This window comes from Cherax quadricarinatus, unplaced genomic scaffold, assembly GCF_038502225.1.
Source record: "Cherax quadricarinatus isolate ZL_2023a unplaced genomic scaffold, ASM3850222v1 Contig2383, whole genome shotgun sequence".
NCBI classification, from domain to species: Eukaryota; Metazoa; Arthropoda; class Malacostraca; order Decapoda; family Parastacidae; genus Cherax; species Cherax quadricarinatus.
Genome location: NW_027197409.1, coordinates 37,501 through 62,142, shown reverse-complemented (window position 1 = coordinate 62,142; position 24,642 = coordinate 37,501). Strand labels below are relative to the sequence as shown.

General features: G+C 43.3%; 1 protein-coding gene across 1 annotated transcript in view; it reads left to right on the top strand.

The window, feature by feature from the left end:
* Nucleotides 1-7,353: 7,353 nt before the first annotated feature.
* Nucleotides 7,354-24,642, top strand: part of LOC138851844 (axoneme-associated protein mst101(2)-like) — a gene marked incomplete at its 3' end in the record, with an annotated part of 54,539 nt that continues 37,250 nt past the window's right edge. The window contains exons 1-3 of the mRNA XM_070081341.1: nt 7,354-7,608; nt 7,864-7,990; nt 8,183-8,445. Coding sequence (XP_069937442.1) covers nt 7,354-7,608; nt 7,864-7,990; nt 8,183-8,445 — 645 coding nt within the window. The remainder of the gene's footprint in view (nt 7,609-7,863; nt 7,991-8,182; nt 8,446-24,642) is intronic.

Below are 24,642 nucleotides of genomic sequence, written 5' to 3'. Positions count from 1 at the left end.
TGTTGTTGGTGTTACTGAGTTGTTACTGCTACTGTGTTGTTGCTGCTACTGTGTTGTTGCTGCTACTATGTTGTTGCTGTTACTGAGTTGTGGCTGCTGCTATAATGTTGTTGCTACTATGTTGCTGCTGCTACTATGTTGCTGCTGCTACTGTGTTGCTGCTGCTACTGTGCTGTTGCTTCTACTGTGTTGTTGCTGCTACTGTGTTGTTGCTGCTAGTATATTGTTGCTGCTACTGTGTTGAGCATTAAAATGGTATGAAATACCGACAGGTTGTTTGGTAAGACACATATGCAACAGTTATTTTTTTTTTTTTTTTTTATTATCACACCGGCCGATTCCCACCAAGGCAGGGTGGCCCGAAAAAGAAAAACTTTCACCATCATTCACTCCATCACTGTCTTGCCAGAAGGGTGCTTTACACTACAGTTTTTAAACTGCAACATTAACACCCCTCCTTCAGAGTGCAGGCACTGTACTTCCCATCTCCAGGACTCAAGTCCGGCCTGCCGGTTTCCCTGAATCCCTTCATAAATGTTACTTTGCTCACACTCCAACAGCACGTCAAGTATTAAAAACCATTTGTCTCCATTCACTCCTATCACACACGCTCACGCATGCCTGCTGGAAGTCCAAGCCCCTCGCACACAAAACCTCCTTTACCCCCTCCCTCCAACCCTTCCTAGGCCGACCCCTACCCCGCCTTCCTTCCACTACAGACTGATACACTCTTGAAGTCATTCTGTTTCGCTCCATTCTCTCTACATGTCCGAACCACCTCAACAACCCTTCCTCAGCCCTCTGGACAACAGTTTTGGTAATCCCGCACCTCCTCCTAACTTCCAAACTACGAATTCTCTGCATTATATTCACACCACACATTGCCCTCAGACATGACATCTCCACTGCCTCCAGCCTTCTCCTCGCTGCAACATTCATCACCCACGCTTCACACCCATATAAGAGCGTTGGTAAAACTATACTCTCATACATTCCCCTCTTTGCCTCCAAGGACAAAGTTCTTTGTCTCCACAGACTCCTAAGTGCACCACTCACTCTTTTTCCCTCATCAATTCTATGATTCACCTCATCTTTCATAGACCCATCCGCTGACACGTCCACTCCCAAATATCTGAATACGTTCACCTCCTCCATACTCTCTCCCTCCAATCTGATATTCAATCTTTCATCACCTAATCTTTTTGTTATCCTCATAACCTTACTCTTTCCTGTATTCACCTTTAATTTTCTTCTTTTGCACACCCTACCAAATTCATCCACCAATCTCTGCAACTTCTCTTCAGAATCTCCCAAGAGCACAGTGTCATCAGCAAAGAGCAGCTGTGACAACTCCCACTTTGTGTGTGATTCTTTATCTTTTAACTCCACGCCTCTTGCCAAGACCCTCGCATTTACTTCTCTTACAACCCCATCTATAAATATATTAAACAACCACGGTGACATCACACATCCTTGTCTAAGGCCTACTTTTACTGGGAAAAAATTTCCCTCTTTCCTACATACTCTAACTTGAGCCTCACTATCCTCGTAAAAACTCTTCACTGCTTTCAGTAACCTACCTCCTACACCATACACTTGCAACATCTGCCACATTGCCCCCCTATCCACCCTGTCATACGCCTTTTCCAAATCCATAAATGCCACAAAGACCTCTTTAGCCTTATCTAAATACTGTTCACTTATATGTTTCACTGTAAACACCTGGTCCACACACCCCCTACCTTTCCTAAAGCCTCCTTGTTCATCTGCTATCCTATTCTCCGTCTTACTCTTAATTCTTTCAATTATAACTCTACCATACACTTTACCAGGTACACTCAACAGACTTATCCCCCTATAATTTTTGCACTCTCTTTTATCCCCTTTGCCTTTATACAAAGGAACTATGCATGCTCTCTGCCAATCCCTAGGTACCTTACCCTCTTCCATACATTTATTAAATAATTGCACCAACCACTCCAAAACTATATCCCCACCTGCTTTTAACATTTCTATCTTTATCCCATCAATCCCGGCTGCCTTACCCCCTTTCATTTTACCTACTGCCTCACGAACTTCCCCCACACTCACAACTGGCTCTTCCTCACTCCTACAAGATGTTATTCCTCCTTGCCCTATACACGAAATCACAGCTTCCCTATCTTCATCAACATTTAACAATTCCTCAAAATATTCCTTCCATCTTCCCAATACCTCTAACTCTCCATTTAATAACTCTCCTCTCCTATTTTTAACTGACAAATCCATTTGTTCTCTAGGCTTTCTTAACTTGTTAATCTCACTCCAAAACTTTTTCTTATTTTCAACAAAATTTGTTGATAACATCTCACCCACTCTCTCATTTGCTCTCTTTTTACATTGCTTCACCACTCTCTTAACTTCTCTCTTTTTCTCCATATACTCTTCCCTCCTTGCATCACTTCTACTTTGTAAAAACTTCTCATATGCTAACTTTTTCTCCCTTACTACTCTCTTTACATCATCATTCCACCAATCGCTCCTCTTCCCTCCTGCACCCACTTTCCTGTAACCACAAACTTCTGATGAACACTCTAACACTACATTTTTAAACCTACCCCATACCTCTTCGACCCCATTGCCTATGCTCTCATTAGCCCATCTATCCTCCAATAGCTGTTTATATCTTACCCTAACTGCCTCCTCTTTTAGTTTATAAACCTTCACCTCTCTCTTCCCTGATGCTTCTATTCTCCTTGTATCCCATCTACCTTTTACTCTCAGTGTAGCTACAACTAGAAAGTGATCTGATATATCTGTGGCCCCTCTATAAACATGTACATCCTGAAGTCTACTCAACAGTCTTTTATCTACCAATACATAATCCAACAAACTACTGTCATTTCGCCCTACATCATATCGTGTATACTTATTTATCCTCTTTTTCTTAAAATATGTATTACCTATAACTAAACCCCTTTCTATACAAAGTTCAATCAAAGGGCTCCCATTATCATTTACACCTGGCACCCCAAACTTACCTACCACACCCTCTCTAAAAGTTTCTCCTACTTTAGCATTCAAGTCCCCTACCACAATTACTCTCTCACTTGGTTCAAAGGCTCCTATACATTCACTTAACATCTCCCAAAATCTCTCTCTCTCCTCTGCATTCCTCTCTTCTCCAGGTGCATACACGCTTATTATGACCCACTTCTCGCATCCAACCTTTACTTTAATCCACATAATTCTTGAATTTACACATTCATATTCTCTTTTCTCCTTCCATAACTGATCATTTAACATTACTGCTACCCCTTCCTTTGCTCTAACTCTCTCAGATACTCCAGATTTAATCCCATTTATTTCCCCCCACTGAAACTCTCCTACCCCCTTCAGCTTTGTTTCGCTTAGGGCCAGGACATCCAACTTCTTTTCATTCATAACATCAGCAATCATCTGTTTCTTGTCATCCGCACTACATCCACGCACATTTAAGCAACCCAGTTTTATAAAGTTTTTCTTCTTCTCTTTTTTAGTAATTGTATACAGGAGAAGGGGTTACTAGCCCATTGCTCCCGGCATTTTAGTCGCCTCATACGACACGCATGGCTTACGGAGGAAAGATTCTTTTCCACTTCCCCATGGACAATAGAAGAAATAAAAAAGAACAAGAGCTATTTAGAAAAAGGAGAAAAACCTAGATGTATGCAACAGTTAGGTATCTTTATTTCGAAACGTTTCGCCTACACAGTAGGCTTCAACTTTTCTGTACTCGACTGAAGAAGCCTACTGTGTAGGCGAAACGTTTCGAAAAATATACCTAACTGTTGCATATGTGTCTTACCATGCTACTGTGTTGTTGCTGCTACTATGTCGTTGCTGCTGCTGTGTTGTTGATAAATTAGACACATGTGCAGCTCTTGGGTATCTTTATTGAGGAAATGTTTCGCCACACAGTGGCTTCATCAGTCCATACTAAGCAGAATCGGGAAGAACAGAAGGAGAATGAGGTAATCACTCCCTCAACCTTGATTCGATGTGGTCAGTCCATCAGTTCTTGAACAGAATACAGCATAGGAGCGGAGAAGTGGCTTGTATACAGTAGGCAGGAGAGGTTCAGCAGTCGTAGGTGGTGTCACATTTGTCCATGTGGAAGTAGGTCCATAGTATGGACTGATGAAGCCACTGTGTGACGAAATGTTTCTTCAATAAAGTTACCCAAGAGTTGCACATGTGTCTAATTTATCAACGTGTCGGTTCTCTGAACTATTCATCTACATTCCTGTCAGACACTGCAACTTCTTGGGATCTTAATACTTGGGAATTCTTCGTTTGCCTAACCCTTGGGCACGACCTACTTCAACATTGGACAAATGTGACACCACCTACGACTGCTGCACCTCTCCTGTCTACGGTATATCAGCCATTTCTCCGCTCATATGCTGTATTCTGTTCAAGATTGATGGACTGGCCACATCGAATCAAGATTGAGGGACTGATTACCTCATTCTCCTCCTGTTCTTCACGATTCTCCTTAGTATGGACTGATGAAGCCACTGTGAGGCGAAACATTTACTCAATAAAGATACCCAAGAGTTGCACATGTGTTTAATTTATCAACAACACCATTCATCTGCATTACTGTGTTCTTGCTGCTACTATGTAGTTGCTGCTACTGTGTTGTTGCTTGTACTGTGTTGCTGCTGCTACTGTGTTGTTGTTGCTAGTGTGTTGTTGCTGCTACTATGTAGTTGCTGCTACTGTGTTGTTGCTTCTACTGTGTTGCTGCTGCTACTGTGTTGTTGTTGCTAGTATGTTGCTGCTGCTACTGTGTTGTTGTTGCTAGTGTGTTGTTGCTGCTACTATGTAGTTGCTGCTACTGTGTTGTTGCTTCTACTGTGTTGCTGCTGCTACTGTGTTGTTGTTGCTAGTATGTTGTTGCTGCTACTATGTAGTTGCTGCTACTGTGTTGTTGCTTCTACTGTGTTGCTGCTGCTACTGTGTTGTTGTTGCTAGTATGTTGTTGCTGCTACTAAGTTGCTGCTGCTACTGTGTTGTTCCTGTCACTTAGTTATAGCTGCTGGCTATTCTTTTGCTGCTACTATGTTGTTACTGCTACTATGTTGTTGCTGCTATTATGTTGTTACTGTTACTGTGTTGCTGCTGCTACTGTGCTGTTGCTTCTACTGTGTTGTTGCTGCTACTGTGTTGTTGGTGTTACTGAGTTGTGGTTGCTGCTACTATGTTGTTGCTTCTACTGTGTTGTTACTGATACTATGGTGTTGCTGTTGATACGTTGTTACTGCTACAATGTTGTTACTGCTACTGTGTTGTGTCTACTATGTTGTTGCTGCTACTGTGTTGTTGCTGCTACAATGTTGTTGGAGTTGCTGAGTTGTGTTTGCTGCTTTGCTGTTGCTGCTACTATGTTGTTGCTGCTACTGTGTTGTTGCTTCTACTGTGTTGCTGCTGCTACTGTGTTGTTGCTTCTAGTATTTTGTTGCTGCTTCTGTGTTGTTGCTGCTACTATGTAGTTGCTGCTACTGTGTTGTTGCTTCTACTGTGTTGCTGCTGCTACTGTGTTGTTGTTGTTAGTATGTTGTTGCTGCTACTGTGTTGTTGCATCTACTGTGTTGCTGCTGCTACTGTGTTGTTGTTGTTAGTATGTTGTTGCTGCTACTGTGTTGTTGCATCTACTGTGTTGTTGCTGCTACTATGTTGTTACCGCTACGATATTGTTACTGCTACTGTATTATTGCTGTTTCTATGTTGTTCCGGCTACTACTGTTTTGATGATGCTGTTGTGTTCATGATACTGTGTTTTTGTTGCTGCTGTGTTTCTGGTGCTGCACTGCTTCTTCCGCTGACGCAACAGCTACTATGGCGATCCTGACATTTTTCATTTCTCTGTGCTTTTACTTCTGCAATTCAATTGTGTTGCGGCTGTTTTTGCTTTGACTGCTCTTCTGCTGCTGATACTTTGTTGTCATGTTTCTGTAGCAGCAGCTGCTTTGTTGCTTTTATATTTTTTAAGCATTATATTAATTGCTGATATTACTTACCCTGTTGTACTGCTGCTGATTCAGCTACTGTTTTGATGCTGCTGTTGCCTCTGCTGTTGGTGCTGCTGTTGCCTCTGCTGTTGGTGCTGCTGTTGCCTCTGCTGTTGGTGCTGCTGTTGCCTCTGCTGTTGATGCTGCTGTTGCCTCTGCTGTTGGTGCTGCTGTTGCTATTGTTGCTGCTGCTATAATTACAGAGAATGTACGTCTGTTATCGTGTTGGTACTGTGATGTGGAGGTTTAACAATGAGTGTTCCCTAGCAGATAACAATAGCAAATATAGGCTTCGTGTAGCAAGAAATTTTCATCGAAAATAATTTATGACTCACACTCAGGTGTCACTCATAGTGTACCTAAATATTCGAGGAAAAATGTTCTATTTCTGGATCTAAATAACAGCTTGTCACTTGTGACAATAGGCTATTTTTGAAACAATGTTGAAGTGAACCAGTATATACATGATTGAAGTAAATAGTCGTGTACACAATGGAACTGGGACAATGGATATTGTTCGGTGATTTAAATTATTTCTAAATTGGCATACAATACGAGAGAATAAACGAGGTGTATTGATTCATGCTTCATATTTCATTTCAACAATCGCTCAGATTTATCTATAAAGAGACACGTAACCATCAACCTCCTGTTAGTTGTTACGAAAGCTTATATGCTGTCGCTGCAAACTTCCAGTAATTCCTCGACTCTGTTTGCTTCATCATTCGACTCGTTTGTATAACCAAGAAGACTGCAAACAATTTATGTTTTCCACTACTGCTACAGAAGTCTAAAGTTTTTATTATCAACTGCTGGAAGGTGTAATAAGAGCAGCACCAGCGACATGAAGACTATAGTTTGCTTGATTTTCCTCTGGATGTTCGTCGTCATCGTTGTCGCGAGAGTAAACCAGGTAGGTGTTGGGGGTGAAACACAGCCGCTTTATTATGCACATCCACATTTCCAGAAATCCACAAATGGAATTAATTTCACGAAGGTATATTGAATTAATGTTAAATTTACTGGAGAAATACTTGCTAATTTTGAGGTTGAGTGGAATGTATAATTTTGCTTCATATCGATAATCTACGGAGCCACTTGGAATTTATAACGAAATGAAAGAACCAATAATGACATTTAACATTGCTAATGGAACACCATCATCAGTTAATATATGGTGAGTCAATAATCTGTAGTCTAACTCACTCAAGAACCGCATTTATTTAGACATTCGTCTCTCGACCTGCGGGGAGAGAGGATGCTTCTACAGTTTCTCTTGCACGCCACCTGGTGAGGAAAACATAGCATTAGCACCAAGATGGCGGACCGAATGAGCCGGCTCATAAATACTGTCTGCATCGAGCTGATCAGGGGATCTTTAAGCAGCGCCACGATGAACGTTCTCCTGCCAAGCATTATCAGTGACGTTTATTGCATCCCCAATGAAGAGTTGTACGGTGTGGCGCTAAATGGTATGTCAAGGGTCTTCGTGAAGTTCATGAGGGCCGACTTCTACTCCAGCATCGCTGACGAATTTCAAGAAAGGAGGATGAGCGTCAATTCGGCAGTGAAAGTATGCTTGCATGATGTTTCTAAGTAGGTGAAGGAACGGAATGTACCTTTTGAAGCGACAGCATACAGCCTACAGGGTGTGTTCAGTGGTTATGGGACTGTACACTCAGCGAGCATAGGAATGTGGAGGGACGGCCCCTACGAGGGGCTGCCGGAAGGATCCTCCACACTAAAAATGACCCTGAGGAGGCCGATACCATCGTGCGTCACATTGCATGGTTATAGAACTCAGGTTTTTGTACACTATGTGGGGCAGCGGAAGACGTGCCGTTTATGTGACTCTTATGAGCACATGGCGGCACAATGCCCCAGGAGACAGGGCCCTAGGGTTCCAGAAAAAGCTTCTGAAGACAAGCAGTTAGAAGCCTTGGACGTTATGACAGGTGATGTGGAAGGCCTGGGGTAGGGCCTATGGAGTGAGGAGGTTGAAAGAGCAGAGGTGGCTTTGGAGACGTGTGTTACACTACCAGAGGAAACGACGGGGGGGGGAATATCGCTGTCAGACAGACCGTTAGCTACTACAGATTCAGCTCATGAAGGGATTTTGGAGGCTGTGCTTAAGGATTTTTTGGAAGAGTCGGAGCATGGTGTGGAAGACGATGTGAGGTTAGGTGATGTCAAGGTGATGGACGATCAGAAACAGGGTAAGGAAGACTTGAGTGAGGTTAGGATGGAGAGCAATGTGGTGGTGGAGGTCCATCAAGAAGATGTGATTGAAGAAGATATGTGTGTAGAGGGTAGCTCCCGCAAGAGATCAGGGGAGGCATCAGACAAGGATGACGTCCTCACGCCAGCGCAGCGGCCTGGGAAGAAGGCTTGGGCAGCTGTGGTGGAAAAGGCGAGACAGGGAGGGGGGGAGCAATGGAAAGATTGGCGGGAAGGGACAGGAAGGGGTTGGAGGGCAGAAACGAGGGATTGCTAGAGATGGACCAAGATCTATGAAAGGAGGATCAAGTAAGCCTCAGTGGCATAGGGGTAAGCCGCCATTCTTGTAATTTCAGGTGTGTAACTTTCAATGTAAACGGTCTTAAGACCGAGGTCAAGAGGGTATGGTTAGAGTGGTTTTTAAGGAGATTTAGTATTGATGTCTGTTTTTTGCAGGAACATAACCATAGGTTAGGATGTGAGTTGGTTTTGAAAGGTTATAGGTTGTTTACCAGTGATGCTTTGAGGTTGAAAGGAGGTGTGGCTGTGGCGGTAAAGGAGACCAGTCCTTTGTGTATCCTGGGTTGGGAGGAGGGGGGTGGGAGTTTTGTCAGGGTGTGGATGGGTTTTGGGGGGCCGGGAGGGTTTGTTTTGTAGGTGTGTACATACCAGCAACTAGAAACGCTAGGGTGAAGGTGGATTTTGTACGCGATGTCTTGGTGTATCATTTGAGAGGTTTGCCGGCTATTACAGTGCTTGGCGGGGATTGCAATTGTGTAATTAGGAATGGGGATGTGGTTCCGAGGGGGGCGGATTGTGTTTTGGGGGCTCTGAGAGACTTTTTGCGGGATGTTGGAGTGGTAGATGTGGTGAGGAGTAGGGGATATGGAGTGGAGCACACTTTTATCCGTAGGAACCAATCTTGGGCGGAAAACATTATATACTGAGTCAAAAAAGGAGAATTAGTGTGCACTACCTAGCAGAGTTTACTACCAGAGGGGAATCACAGGCCTGGGTGCCGTGTGAAAAAATAATAATAATTGAACTTTTCTTGTCAGAGGAAAGAAAGTCTCCCTGATAGCATTGTGTATACATAGTGTTATAGTGTATACTACAGTGGCTCCCTAGTATATAGATGATAAAGGCTAAAGTATCATTTGAAAACAGGTGAATTTGTAAATGAAGTGATAAGCCTATAGAGGCAGGTGCCAGAAGTCGCCAGAAACTTACCACAGGTCAGCTGTTTTTAATAATCTTCCTGGCCTGCTAGTGTACTCGCATATAATCTAGTGATACCAGTGAATAGCAGACTGTAGTAGCAACTAACCAGTATTATAATGGTACTTAGTGGAGTGGAGTGACTTTCATTAGTTTCTTTTTTCTTGAAATACCAGACATATACTGTGAATTTCATATAACCTGTAGTTACCAGCGGTCGCAATATACACAACGAGAAGCAATTATTACTACAGAAAAAGCGTCCCTCCTCCAAAAATTCCACCAGTCAACTATAGTGATAATATAGCATTTATTGTGGTGGAGGCCAAAAAGAAAAACTAGAAAAGCTAGATACAGCGATTGATAAACAAGGGTTGAGGCTCGACCGTTCCTCACTGTAGGAGTTGCCAGCAGTCACCGGTTTCTTCAACACGCAAGTTTTACTTTTGTATCAATCAAATAACATATTACTCTGGTAGAATTTTCCAGTAGATCCTTCATGTGTTAGCCCAAATCACCGACCAGTATGTTTTAAATAAGTGACCCACTGATCAGATCAGACTGGCTCCAAACCCTCGACTGGACCGAACCCTCGACTGGTCGAACCCTTGGCCGGTTTCAAACGGATTCGTTGGACAATAAAGCAGACTGTAAACGGATGGGGTTGTAGGCGCCCTTATAAACACAAACAATAAATATAAAACAAACTCCAGGAGCGTACTCCGGTAAGCTGTCCTGATATAAAAGTACAGTTAGAAATAGAAACAAAGATAGCTAGAGCTTTACTTAAAGAGGTTATTAATAGAGTATTCAAGAGGTTGCTAGTAGAATTACAGTAAATCAACCATTCAAATCATTATGAAGCTGTGTGTAGTCTGCAATAAATCAAACAAACGGGCTTCCACATGGATAAATTGTCATTTTTGTGGAAATTGGTGTCACGCCCCTTGTGCAGATATCCAAGAATTAGCTACAAGCAGTATTAAAACAGGGAAGTGTTTTTGGGCATGCCCTAAGGAGATAAATCTGTGGACTAAAATCACAAGGGTATTAAAAGAGGATAACATCAAAGCTGCTTTCATAGACAACCTGGAAGCTTTCTACAACAGATGGGAACATAAAAAGTCTGGGCTGAATGGTACTGCCCTTGATACTGGCCATGTAGTCAGAAACTGGTAGGCTGGAGGTGATGTCCTGGTAGTCAGTAAATGTGGGGCTGATAGTGCTGTCCTGGGAGACAGTAATGGTGAAGCTGGAGGTGCTGTCCTGGGAGACAGTAATGGTGAAGCTGGAGGTGCTGTCCTGGGAGACAGTAATGGTGAAGCTGGAGGTGCTGTCCAGGGAGACAGAAATGGTGAAGCTGGAGGTGCTGTCCTGGGAGACAGTAATGGTGAAGCTGGAGATGCTGTCCTGGGAGACAGTAATGGTGAAGTTGGAGGTGCTGTCCTGGGAGACAGTAATGGTGAAGTTGGAGATTTTGTCCAGGTAGTCGGAAATTATACGCAGGAAGGAATGCATATAAATGACCTCATAGGGGACAGGAGCCGTAGTGGGGAAACAAGTGTAGTCAAAGATAAGATAAAACCAATATTGCAAACAAGAAATACAACAGGAAATAGCAAACAAGAGGACTCCACTAGCAATAGTGAGGATATATTACCAAAAACAACTGGTGGGAGCTCCATTGTTGGTGCTAGGGAAGATAGGAATAAGACAGGTAAACATGCACCAACAGGGAATACAGTCACATAAACCCAAGGCAAACGGAAACCAAGCCTGTGCACATACTATGCACTTGGTATCTGCAGACATGGGAAATCTGGAAAAACAGATGGGACGTGCAACTATGACCACCCTAGAAAATGCCGTGCCCATATGACACCAGGAAAATGCAAACTCCCTTCCTGTAAGCTTTTTCACCCTGAAATGTGTACCTCTTCAGTACAGGAAAGACTGTGCTATAACTTAAATTGCCAGGCACACCATCTAAAGGGGACAAAGAGATACAAAACATCCAGGCCATGGGAAAACCTGGGTAGCCACAGCCACTCAAGAGGGAGAGGTTTTTTAGTGTCAGGTAGGAAAAATAACTGGCAGGAAATGGCAGAAATTGTACACCAAATCCAGTCATTCCTGGAGTGGAACCACAGTCGATGGCCTCCACTCCAAACCAACAGATACAGATACTAATGCCGGAAAAAAAATCCCCTCGCAGTACCAACAATACCACCAGTCCGATGACATTCTTCTTTGCAAATATACAGGGTCTAAAGCCAGCAACAAACAACAAAATACCTTTCATCGGTGGACTGCTTGCAGAGGCAAAGGCAATGTTCGCGGCTTTCACTGAGACCCACATAAAGGATCACTTAGACAACGAAATATGGATCCCAGGTTACAACATATACAGATGTGACAGAGTGAGCAGGCAAAAGGGGGGGGGGTTGGCCTGTACATTGCAGAGTCACTTGTTTGCACATAACTGCTTTATGCCTCAAATGATGTAGTGGAAGTTTTAGCAGTAAAGGTCGAGAACCAAAACCTAGTCATTGTGGTAGTCTACAAGCCTCCGGATGCAACATCCCAGCAATTCCAGGAACAGCTGTTAAAAATTGACCACTGTCTGGAAAATCTTCCAGCTCCTGCACCCAACATCTTGCTCCTGAGGGATTTCAACTTAAGGCACCTAAAATGGAGGAATATAGCAAATAATATTATTGCAGTAATAACACCAGGATGAAAACTCACACTCACACGAGCTTTTAAATCTCTGCACAAAATTCAATTTAAACCAGCAAATAATAGAGCCTACTAGAATGGAGAATACACTAAACCTCATCTTCACTAACAATGATGATCTGATAAGAAATGTCACCATATCAAAAACAATATACTCAGATCACAACATAATTGAGGTTCAGACATGTATGCGCCGAGCCCCAGACCGACAAAATGAGATTAGTCACGAGGGAGCATTCACCAAATTCAACTTCAATAACAAAAACATAAAGTGGGACCAAGTAAACCAAGTCCTAACCGATATAAGCTGGGAAGATATACTAAGCAACACAGACCCCAACTTATGCCTAGAACAGATTAACTTGGTGGCACTCGATGTATGCACAAGAATTATTTCTCTAAGAAAAAGGAGGAGTAGATGTAAAATAGAAAGAGACAGGCGCTCTCTTTACAGGCGACGGAAAAGAATAACAGAGCGGCTAAAAGAGGTCAATCTATCTGAAATGCGTAGGGAGACACTCGTCAGAGAAATAGCAAACATCGAACTTAAGCTAAAGGAATCTTATAGGAGTCAGGAATCGCGGGAAGAACTAAAAGCCATAAATGAAATCGAAAGAAACCCAAAGTATTTCTTCTCCTATGCCAAATCAAAGTCGAGAACAACGTCCAGTATTGGGCCCTTACTTGAACAAGATGGGTCCTACACAGATGACAGCAAGGAAATGAGTGAGCTACTCAAGTCCCAATGTGACTCAGTTTTTAGCAAGCTACTAACCAGACTGAGAGTCGAAGATCAAAATGAATTTTTTATGAGAGAGCCACAGAATTTGGTTAACACAAGCCTATCTGATGTTATCCTGACGCCAAATGACTTCGAACAGGCGATAAATGACATGCCCATGCACTCTGCCCCAGGGCCAGACTCATAGAACTCCGTGTTCATCAAGAACTGCAAGAAGCCCCTATCACGAGCCTTTACCATCCTATGGAGAGGGAGCATGGACACGGGGGTCGTTCCACAGTTACTAAAAACAACAGACATAGCCCCACTCCACAAATGGGGCAGTAAAGCAACAGCAAAGAACTACAGACCAATAGCACTAACATCCCATATCATAAAAATCTTTGAAAGAGTCCTAAGAAGCAAGATCACCACCCATCTAGAAACCCATCAGTTACACAACCCAGGGCAACATGGGTTTAGAACAGGTCGCTCTTGTCTGTCTCAACTATTGGATCACTACGACAAGGTCCTAGATGCACTAGAAGACAAAAGGAATGCAGATGTAATATATACAGACGTTGCAAAAGCCTTCGACAAGTGTGACCATGGCGTAATAGCGCACAAAATGCGTGCTAAAGGAATAACAGGAAAAGTCGGTCGATGGATCTATAATTTCCTCACTAACAGAACACAGAGAGTAGTAGTCAACAGAGTAAAGTCCGAGGCAGGCACGGTGAAAAGCTCTGTTCCACAAGGCACAGTACTCGCTCCCATCTTGTTCCTCATCCTCATATCTGACATAGACAAGGATGTCAGCCACAGCACCGTGTCTTCCTTTGCAGATGACACCCGAATCTGCATTACAGTGTCTTCCATTGCAGACACTGCAAGGCTCCAGGCGGACATCAACCGAATCTTTCAGTGGGCTGCTGAAAACAATATGAAGTTCAACGATGAGAAATTTCAATTACTCAGATATGGTAAACACGAGGAAATTAAATCTTCATCAGAGTACAAAACAAATTGTGGCCACAAAATAGAGCGAAACACCAACGTCAAAGACCTGGGAGTGATCATGTCGGAGGATCTCACCTTCAAGGACCATAACATTGTATCGATCGCATCTGCTAGAAAAATGACAGGATGGATAATGAGAACCTTCAAAACGAGGGATGCCAAGCCCATGATGACACTCTTCAGGTCACTTGTTCTATCTAGGCTGGAATATTGCTGCACACTAACAGCACCTTTCAAGGCAGGTGAAATTGCTGACCTAGAAAATGTCCAGAGAACCTTCACGGCGCGCATAACGGAGGTAAAACACCTCAATTACTGGGAGCGCTTGAGGTTCCTGAACCTGTATTCCCTGGAACGCAGGCGGTAGAGATACATGATTATATACACCTGGAAAATCCTAGAGGGACTAGTACCGAACTTGCACACGAAAATCACTCACTACGAAAGCAAAAGACTTGGCAGACGATGCAACATCCCCCCAATGAAAAGCAGGGGTGTCACTAGCACGTTAAGAGACCATACAATAAGTGTCAGGGGCCCGAGACTGTTCAACTCCCTCCCAGCATACATAAGGGGGATTACCAACAGACCCCTGGCAGTCTTCAAGCTGGCACTGGCCAAGCACCTAAAGTCGGTTCCTGATCAGCCGGGCTGTGGCTCGTACGTTGGTTTGAGGGCAGCCAGCAGTAAGAGCCTGGTTGATCAGGCTCTGATCCACCAGGAGGCCTGGTCACAGACCGGGCCGCGGGGGCGTTGACCCCCGGAACTCTCTCCAGGTAAACTCCAGGTAGGGGATGTGAGGCACGGTTAGATAGAATTTATGTTAGGTAGGGAATAGGTGTGGAGAGGGTGAGAACTATAGATGTGGGTTTTTCTGATCTTCGTGCTGTTATAGAAGATTTGAGGGTAGATGGTATAGTGCGAGTTTATACGGGATACTGGAAATTGAATGTGAGGCTCCTTAGGGACGAGGGTGACGCTACAGGATTTGAGGATTGGTGGAAATCCTTTTGGGAGACTAGGAATAGGGAGATGGATTTGCTGGATTGGTGGGAAATGAGGGCTAAAGTTGGAATCGCAATTTTTTTTTAAAGTACGGGGTAAGGAGATAGCGAGGTGGAGCTATGGTCTACAAAATTATCTTGAAGGTCAGTTAAATGACTGTTATGCAAAGGACCGAGTGGGGCGGAGTGAGGACATGGAACGTTTGCGAAATAGGTTGGCGGAAATCCATAATGAAAAGTTTGAGGCAATTAGAGTTAGGGCAGGGTTGGAGGATGTTTTAAGGGATGATAGGCCGTCGGGATTTGTACTCAGGAAGTTTAAGGAAAGGTAGACGAAAACCACCTTGGTGTATATAGTGGCAGGAACAGGGGAGGGGGGTGGATTTGAGGAGGGTCAAGGACTATCCACCACGGAACATATTAGTTTGTATGCCGATTTCTGGTTTAGGGAGAAATGGAGGAAGGTTGGCGAGGGAGTGGGTGAGGGACATTTTGGGGATGAGGGGTTTAATAGGGTTATAAGTGAGCTGGACAGTGACAGACTCGAGAGTAGTATTAGTGTAGAGGAGGTGGAGGAGGCAGTTTTGGGCTGTGCCAGGGTAAAACCCCTGGGATAGATGGCATACCCAACGATTTTTATAGGTGTCATTGAGGGAGTGTACGGGGTTATAAATTGTATGTTAGATAGTGGGAGGATGGGACAATCGAAAAGAATGGGTGTCACGGTTTTAGTGCCAAAAAGTAGGAATGCCGAGTTTTGAATGATTACCGCGTGATTACATTAATGTGCTCAGATTACAAGATTTTTGCTAAGATTTTAGGCAACAGAATGAGGAAAGTGTTGGGTTTAGTGTTACATAGGGGGCAGATGGGGATTCTGGGAAGAAGGATGAGGGATGGACATGGTTTTATTAGGGATTTTCTAGAGAGTTGTACGGGAGGGGGAATACTAGGTTTAGATAGGGAGAATGCATATGATTGCGTGGACAGAGATTTCTTAGGGGTTTGCTTAGAGAGGATGGGGTTTCGGGAGGGGGTAGTGAGGTGGGTAAACACCCTGTATGCTGAGGCGAAGGTGAGGGTACAGGTCAATGGGAGGTTGGGTGAAAGTGTACCAATGGAGAGAGGTTTAAGGCAGGGTTGCCCACTATCACAGCTGCTTTTTTGCGTGTGTGCAGAATCCTTCCTATGAGTCTGTTGAGCGGGTGATGGACGAACAGGAGATGGAGGGGGGTGCAAAGGGGGCATCGTTGGGTATGTGGATGATACTACTGTTTTGCTATGGGGTAAGGAGGAGCTAAGGAGGGTGAGTAGAGAGATTCAGATGTTTGGTATGAATACAGGGATGCGAGTTAATATGGTGAAATCAAGGTTACTAGAGGTGGGTAATTGGATAGGGAGGGGCTTGGGGTTGGGGTAAGGATGGACAGTGGTTGATAGAATCAGGATATGTGGAATATGGTATATGGAGGAGATGCAGGCCTTCAGAAGGGTAAATTCGGAGTCTGTCCGAACCCTTGACTGGTTTCAAACGGATTTGTTGGACAATAAAGCAGACTGTAAACGGATGGGGTTGTAGGCGCCCTTATAAACACAAACATTAAATATATATCAGGAACGTGCACGGTAAGCTGTCCAATATACAAAAACAGTTAGAAACAGAAATACAAATAGCTAGAGCTTCATTTAAGGAGGTTATTAATAGAATATTCAAGAGGTTGCTAGTAGAATTGCAGTAAATCAACCTTTCAAATCATTATGAAGCTGTGTGTAGTCTGTGGTCAGTCAAACAAACGGGCTTCCACATGGATAAATTGTCATTTTTGTGGAAATTGGTGTCACGCCCCTTCTGCAGATATCCAAGAACTAGCTACAAGCAGTATTAAAACAGGGAAATGTTTTTGGGTATGCCCAAATGAGATAAATCTGTGGACTAAAATCACAAGGGTATTAAAAGAGGACAACTTCAAAGCTGCTTTCATAGAAAACCTGGAAGCTTTCTACAACAGATGGGAACATAAAAAGTCTAGGCTGAATGGTACTGCCCTTGATACTGGCCATGTAGTCAGAAACTGTAAGGCTGGAGATGAAGTCCTGGTAGTCAGTAAATGTGGGGCTGATAGTGCTGTCCTGGGAGACAGTAATGGTGAAGCTGGAGGTGCTGTCCTGGGAGACAGTAATGGGGAAGCTGGAGGTGCTGTCCTGGGAGACAGTAATGGGGAAGCTGGAGGTGCTGTCCTGGGAGACAGTAATGGTGAAGCTGGAGGTGCTGTCCTGGGAGACAGTAATGGTGAAGCTGGAGGTGCTGTCCTGGGAGACAGTAATGGTGAAGCTGGAGGTGCTGTCCTGGGAGACAGTAATGGTGAAGCTGGAGGTGCTGTCCTGGGAGACAGTAATGGTGAAGCTGGAGATGCTGTCCTGGGAGACAGTAATGGTGAAGCTGGAGATTTTGACCAGGTAGTCGGGAATTATACGCAGGAAGGAATACATATAACTGACCTCATAGGGGACAGGAGCCATAGTAGGGAAACAAGTGTAGTCAAAGATAAGATAAAACCAATATTGCAAACTAGAAATACCGCAGGAAATAGCAAACAAGAGGACTCCACTAGCAATAGTGAGGATATATTACCAAAAACAACTGGTGGGAGCTCCATTGTTGGTGCTAGGGAGGATAGAAGTAAGACAGGGAAACATGCACCAACAGGAAATACAGTCACAGAAACCCAAGGCAAACGGAAACCAAGCCTCTGCACATACTATGCACTTGGTATCTGCTGGCATGGGAAATCTGGAAAAACAGACGGGACGTGCAACTATGACCACCCTAGAAAATGCCATGCCCATATGACAACAGGAAAATGCAAACTCCCTTCCTGTAAGCTTTTTCACCCTGAACTGTGTGCCTCTTCAGTACAGGAAAGACTGTGCTATAACTTAAATTGCCAGGCATGCCATCTAAAGGGGACAAAAAGATACAAAACATCCAGGCCATGGGAAAACCTGGGTAGCCACAGCCCCTCAAGAGGGAGAGGTTTTTTAGTGCCAGGAAGGAAAAAAAAACTGGCAAGAAATGGCAGAAATCGTACACCAAATCCAGTCATTCCTGGAGTGGAACCACAGTCGATGGCCTCCACTCCAAACCAACAGATACAGATACTAATGCCGGAAAAAAAATCCCCCCCCATTACCAACAATACCACCAGTCCGATAGCATTTTTCTTTGCAAATATACAGGGTCTAAAGCCAGCAACAAACAACAAAATACCTTTCATCCGTGGACTGCTTGCAGAGGCAAAGGCAATGTTCGCGGCTTTCACTGAGACCCACATAAAGGATCACTTGGACAACGAAATATGGATCCCAGGTTACAACCTATACAGATGTGACAGAGTGAACAGGCAAAAGGGAAGGGGGGTTGGCCTGTACATTGCAGAGTCACTTGTTTGCACAGAACTGCTTAATGCCTCAAATGATGTAGTGGAAGTTTTAGCAGTAAAGGTCGAGAACCAAAACCTAGTCATTGTGGTAGTCTACAAGCCTCCGGATGCAACATCCCAGCAATTCCAGGAACAGCTGTTAAAAATTGACCACTGTCTGGAAAATCTTCAAGCTTCTGCACCCAACATCTTGCTCCTGGGGAATTTCAACTTAAGGCACCTAAAATGGAGGAATATAGCAAATAATATTGTTGCAGTAATAACTCCAGGAGGCATCTCTGATGAAAACTCACTCACACGAGCTTTTAAATCTCTGCACAAAATTGGATTTAAACCAGCAAATAATAGAGCCTACTAGAATGGAGAATACACTAGACCTCATCTTCACTAACAATGATGATCTGATAAGAAATGTCACCATATCAAAAACAATATACTCAGATCACAACATAATTGAGGTTCAGACATGTATGCGTGGAGCCCCAGACCGACATAATGAGACTAGTCACGAGGGAGCATTCACCAAATTCAACTTCAATAACAAAAACATAAAGTGGGACCAAGTAAACCAAGTCCTAACCGATATAAGCTGGGAAGATATACTAAGCAACACAGACCCCAACTTATGCCTAGAACAGATTAACTCGGTGGCACTCGATGTATGCACAAGGCTTATTCCTCTAAGAAAAAGGAGGAGTAGATGTAAAATAGAAAGAGACAGGCGCTCTCTTTACAGGCGACGGAAAAGAATAACAGAGCGGCTAAAAGAGGTCAATATATCTGAAATGCATAGGGAGACACTTGTCAGAGAAATAGCAAGCATCGAACTTAAGCTAAAAGAATCCTTTAGGAGTCAGGAATCGCGGGAAGAACTAAAAGCCATAAATGAAATCGAAAGAAACCCAAAGTATTTCTTCTCCTATGCCAAATCAAAATCGAGAACAACGTCCAGTATTGGGCCCCAACTTAAACAAGATAGGTCCTACACAGATGACAGCAAGGAAATGAGTGAGCTACTCAAGTCCCAATATGACTCAGTTTTTAGCAAGCCGTTAACATGACTGAGAGTCGAAGATCAAAATTAATTTTTTATGAGAGAGCCACAAAATTTGATTAACACAAGCCTATCCGATGTTATCCTGACGCCAAATGACTTCGAACAGGCGATAATTGACATGTCCATGCACTCTGCCCCATGGCCAGACTCATGGAACTCTGTGTTCCATCCTATGGAGAGGGAGCATGGACACGGGGGTCGTCCCACAGTTACTAAAAACAACAGACATAGCCCCACTCCACAAAGGGGGCAGTAAAGCAACAGCAAAGAACTACAGACCAATAGCACTAACATCTCATATCATAAAAATCTTTGAAAGGGTCCTAAGAAGCAAGATCACCACCCATCTAGAAACCCATCAGTTACACAACCCAGGGCAACATGGGTTTAGAACAGGTCGCTCCTGTCTGTCTCAACTATTGGATCACTACGACAAGGTCCTAAATGCACTAGAAGACAAAAAAAATGCAGATGTAATATATACAGACGTTGCAAAAGCCTTCGACAAGTGTGACCATGGCGTAATAGCGCACAAAATGCGTGCTAAAGGAATAACAGGAAAAGTCGGTCGATGGATCTATAATTTCCTCACTAACAGAACACAGAGAGTAGTCGTCAACAGAGTAAAGTCCGAGGCAGCTACGGTGAAAAGCTCTGTTCCACAAGGCACAGTACTCGCTCCCATCTTGTTCCTCATCCTCATATCCGACATAGACAAGGATGTCAGCCACAGCACCGTGTCTTCCTTTGCAGATGACACCCGAATCTGCATGACAGTGTCTTCCATTGCAGACACTGCAAGGCTCCAGGCGGACATCAACCAAATCTTTCAGTGGGCTGCAGAAAACAATATGAAGTTCAACGATGAGAAATTTCAATTACTCAGATATGATAAACACGAGGAAATTAAATCTTCATCAGAGTACAAAACAAATTGTGGCCACAAAATAGAGCGAAACACCAACGTCAAAGACCTGGGAGTGATCATGTCGGAGGATCTCACCTTCAAGGACCATAACATTGTATCAATCGCATCTGCTAGAAAAATGACAGGATGGATAATGAGAACCTTCAAAACTAGGGAGGCCAAGCCCATGATGACACTCTTCAGGTCACTTGTTCTATCTAGGCTGGAATATTGCTGCACACTAACAGCACCTTTCAAGGCAGGTGAAATTGCCGACCTAGAAAATGTACAGAGAACTTTCACGGCGCGCATAACGGAGATAAAACACCTCAATTACTGGGAGCACTTGAGGTTCCTAAACCTGTATTCCCTGGAACGCAGGAGGGAGAGATACATGATTATATACACCTTGAAAATCCTAGAGGGACTAGTACCGAACTTGCACACGAAAATCACTCACTACGAAAGCAAAAGACTTGGCAGACGATGCAACATCCCCCCAATGAAAAGCAGGGGTGTCACTAGCACGTTAAGAGACCATACAATAAGTGTCAAGGGCCCGAGACTGTTCAACTGCCTCCCAGCACACATAAGGGGGATTACCAACAGACCCCTGGCAGTCTTCAAGCTGGCACTGGACAAGCACCTAAAGTCAGTTCCTGATCAGCCGGGCTGTGGCTCGTACGTTGGTTTGCGTGCAGCCAGCAGCAACAGCCTGGTTGATCAGGCTCTGATCCACCAGGAGGCCTGGTCACAGACCGGGCCGCGGGGGCGTTGATCCCCGGAACTCTCTCCAGGTAAACTCCAGGTAAGGCATTAGGTAGATTGGGAGGTTTAAATGCGAGGGACCTAGCTTTACATCAGAGGGTAGTGGTGGTAAATTCACTTGTCTGTAGCAAGGTATGGGGGGTGGCAGAGGTTTTTCCCTTAGAAGTACAGGACATTGTGGAAATGCAGAGGAGGGTGCTAAAGTTTGTGTGGGGATTTGGGAGGGCATGGTTAAGTAAGGAGGTAGTTATGACGGATGTTCAAAGAGGGGGTTTAGGTTTGTTGCCTTTAGGACTGAGAGTATTGGCTATATATATCAAGCGGAGGTATATTAGGGAAGGGGGTGTGAGGGGAGCTAACGTAGGAAGAGTTATGGAGGAGGCACGTAAATGGTGGAGTGGCAAGGACCTACGGGTTTGTGAAGATATGTTAAGATTTTTATTTACACTGCAACAGGTGGCTAACATCAAATTGAAAAGGTTGGTGAGAGTAGTGGGAGGTCAGGGAATTTTGCAAGGGGTAGCCGTGTATCCAGCATATGATTGGGGGCTATTTGGAAGGATTTTAGTAAGCTTAGGATACCGGCTAGGGTAAGAGAATTAGTGTACCGTTTCATCATGGGGATTCTGGCCTCCAAGGAGGTGTTAAGACGTATGGGGTTGGTGGAAGAGGCTTTTTGTCAGTTTTGTGATGATGTTGAAACGGTGTTTCATGTGGTCTTTTTTTGTCCCTCCTTGGAGGGGGTGAGATCATGGATGGGTGAGGTTATCAGATTGTTGAGGTGGACTTTTGCCGCTTTTAAGGGCTTTACTATTAGATGTAAGGGAAGTGCCTAGGGACGTGGGACGGGCTATAATGTATGTCATAGTAGATTATCTGGATATCTCATGGGGAATGAGAGAATTAAAGGGTGATACGAGGATAAAAGCGTTGGCGGTTAGATTCTATAGGACAAAGTGTAGGAATATGTTGGTTTATGGGGCGTCCTGGGAAAAAAGTTTCCCGGAAGGTTATAGGAACCTAACTGTGGGTTCCCTTTGTCAGTGTACCTGAGGATGGGCAAAGGGGTGGTCTCCTTCTGGGGGGATGTAAAAGGGGGTGGGGGATTTTGTTTGAAGCTGGATTTTTTTGTAGTGTGTAAGAGGAAGGTAGTGGCAGTTTGGTATGGATGGCAAGCTCTGTTTCACGGGAATGTTTGTCATATTGAGATATAAGAGTAGCTTACAAGGTTAACTTTTCTAAACCTGATGGTTAAGTTCACTGTGTAAGAAATCTTCCTTGATAGCCAGGATACCGAGCCCTTAGGATCTCGGGTTTAAGTAATCAGATATGGCAAGTTGGTTTCAACAAATTTTTCTGAGGTACTTTTGGGACCGGCAAGATACAGCGGCCCTTATACTTACTACTTGTCTTGTATTACGTTTAACTTTTATTGTTTGCTGGAGGTTCTGTGTGGTTTCGGGTCTATACCAGGTTTATTAAGGGGTTTATACCTAAAATTTTTGTGGACAAGAGTTTCGGTTTATATACATATGTGGGAGGTTTAATTTCTGTGTAGGGTTTGGTATTTAAACCCTTTTGATGTGCTGAGTTTTATAATGTTGTGAAAGCTTGTTTTGGGGTTTATTTTATTTTATTATTGTATGTTACATGTATGTTGTTCTGTTTTCTGTACAAGAATTATTGTACTTGATGGTTTACCATATTAATAATATTAAAATACTGTTTTTCCATGGTTATTGTGCATAAAGAATCATACGTTCCTTCAGAATTCCTATTGGTTAGGCTATAATGTAACACAACTTGAACCAACACTCTGTAACATGTCATAGCGGGTATGTTCGGGATTTGTGTCTGTTTTTTAATTGTTATGGTAGCTTTAGTTAGGGTCTTTTTACTTTACTGACATGATTTGTGTTGTATATATATTGTGTGTTAAAGGTGGTTATGACTTTAGTCATGTGATACAACTTTACCTTTAGTAACCTTGTGATGTTGTGCATTGTATGTTGTTTATTGTTGTAATAGGTTATGACAGGTACTCCTTTTTATTTTGTTAACCTATGTAAAATTTTCTTTTGGTGTTTCTTTCGTCACATTTTGCTTGGCGGTACTTATAAATGACTAATACTTAGTGAGTCTTATTTTAGCATATACTGTTTGCTATAACAGGATGTTATAATACTTGTTACCTCCAGGAACAGCCTGGTACTAGTAGCGTAAAAAATTGTTTTTTTCTTATTATGCATCATTTGTACTTTTGTAAGGTTTCTTAAATAAATTATAAAAAAAAGAACCGCATTTATATAGCAACTAAGTGCAAGAAAATACCATACATCAATTTAAGCGTTCATAATTTTATAAATATGATACACGGGATTTTTCTCTGTTCCCGAGTTATTGTAAATTGGTATCGAAGAGATGAAAACTGTTCTTAAATTCTTCAACATTGACGCTTCAGTCTTGAGGAAATAATGATTTCCTGCTTAATATTTAAAAGCATATTCAAAGATTTCGTCTATGATATCTAGTTAACAAAAGGTGATAAATCATTTAAGGTTCTAATCAGAGAAAATTATTTGTTAGAGCTTGTGATAATATTGTTTCTCGATAAATACTTTACCGAGATCTGGATTTTTACCACCGAAGAGGCTAGTTTATTGTGCACCTCATATCTATCCTGTGGATGGTAGTGGCTAGTTTATTGTGCACCTCATATCCATCCTGTGGATGGTAGTGGCTAGTTTATTGTGCACCTCATATCTATCCTGTGGATGGTAGTGGCTAGTTTATTGTGCACCTGATATCCATCCTGTGGATGGTAGTGGCTGGTTTATTGTGTACCTCATATCCATCCTGTGGATGGTAGTGGCTAGTTTATTGTGCACCTCATATCTATCCTGTGGATGGTAGTGGCTAGTTTATTGTGTACCTCATATCCATCCTGTGGATGGTAGTGGCTAGTTTATTGTGTACCTCATATCCATCCTGTGGATGGTAGTGGCTAGTTTATTGTGCACCTCATATCCATCCTGTGGATGGTAGTGGCTAGTTTATTGTGCACCTCATATCTATCCTGTGGATGGTAGTGGCTAGTTTATTGTGCACCTCATATCTATCCTGTGGATGGTAGTGGCTAGTTTATTGTGCACCTCATATCCATCCTGTGGATGGTAGTGGCTAGTTTATTGTGCACCTCATATCTATCCTGTGGATGGTAGTGGCTAGTTTATTGTGCACCTCATATCTATCCTGTGGATGGTAGTGGCTAGTTTATTGTGCACCTCATATCCATCCTGTGGATGGTAGAGGCTAGTTTATTGTGCACCTCATATCTATCCTGTGGATGGTAGTGGCTAGTTTATTGTGCACCTCATATCCATCCTGTGGATGGTAGTGGCTAGTTTATTGTGCACCTCATATCTATCCTGTAGATGGTAGTGGCTAGTTTATTGTGCACCTCATATCCATCCTGTGGATGGTAGTGGCTAGTTTATTGTGCACCTCATATCCATC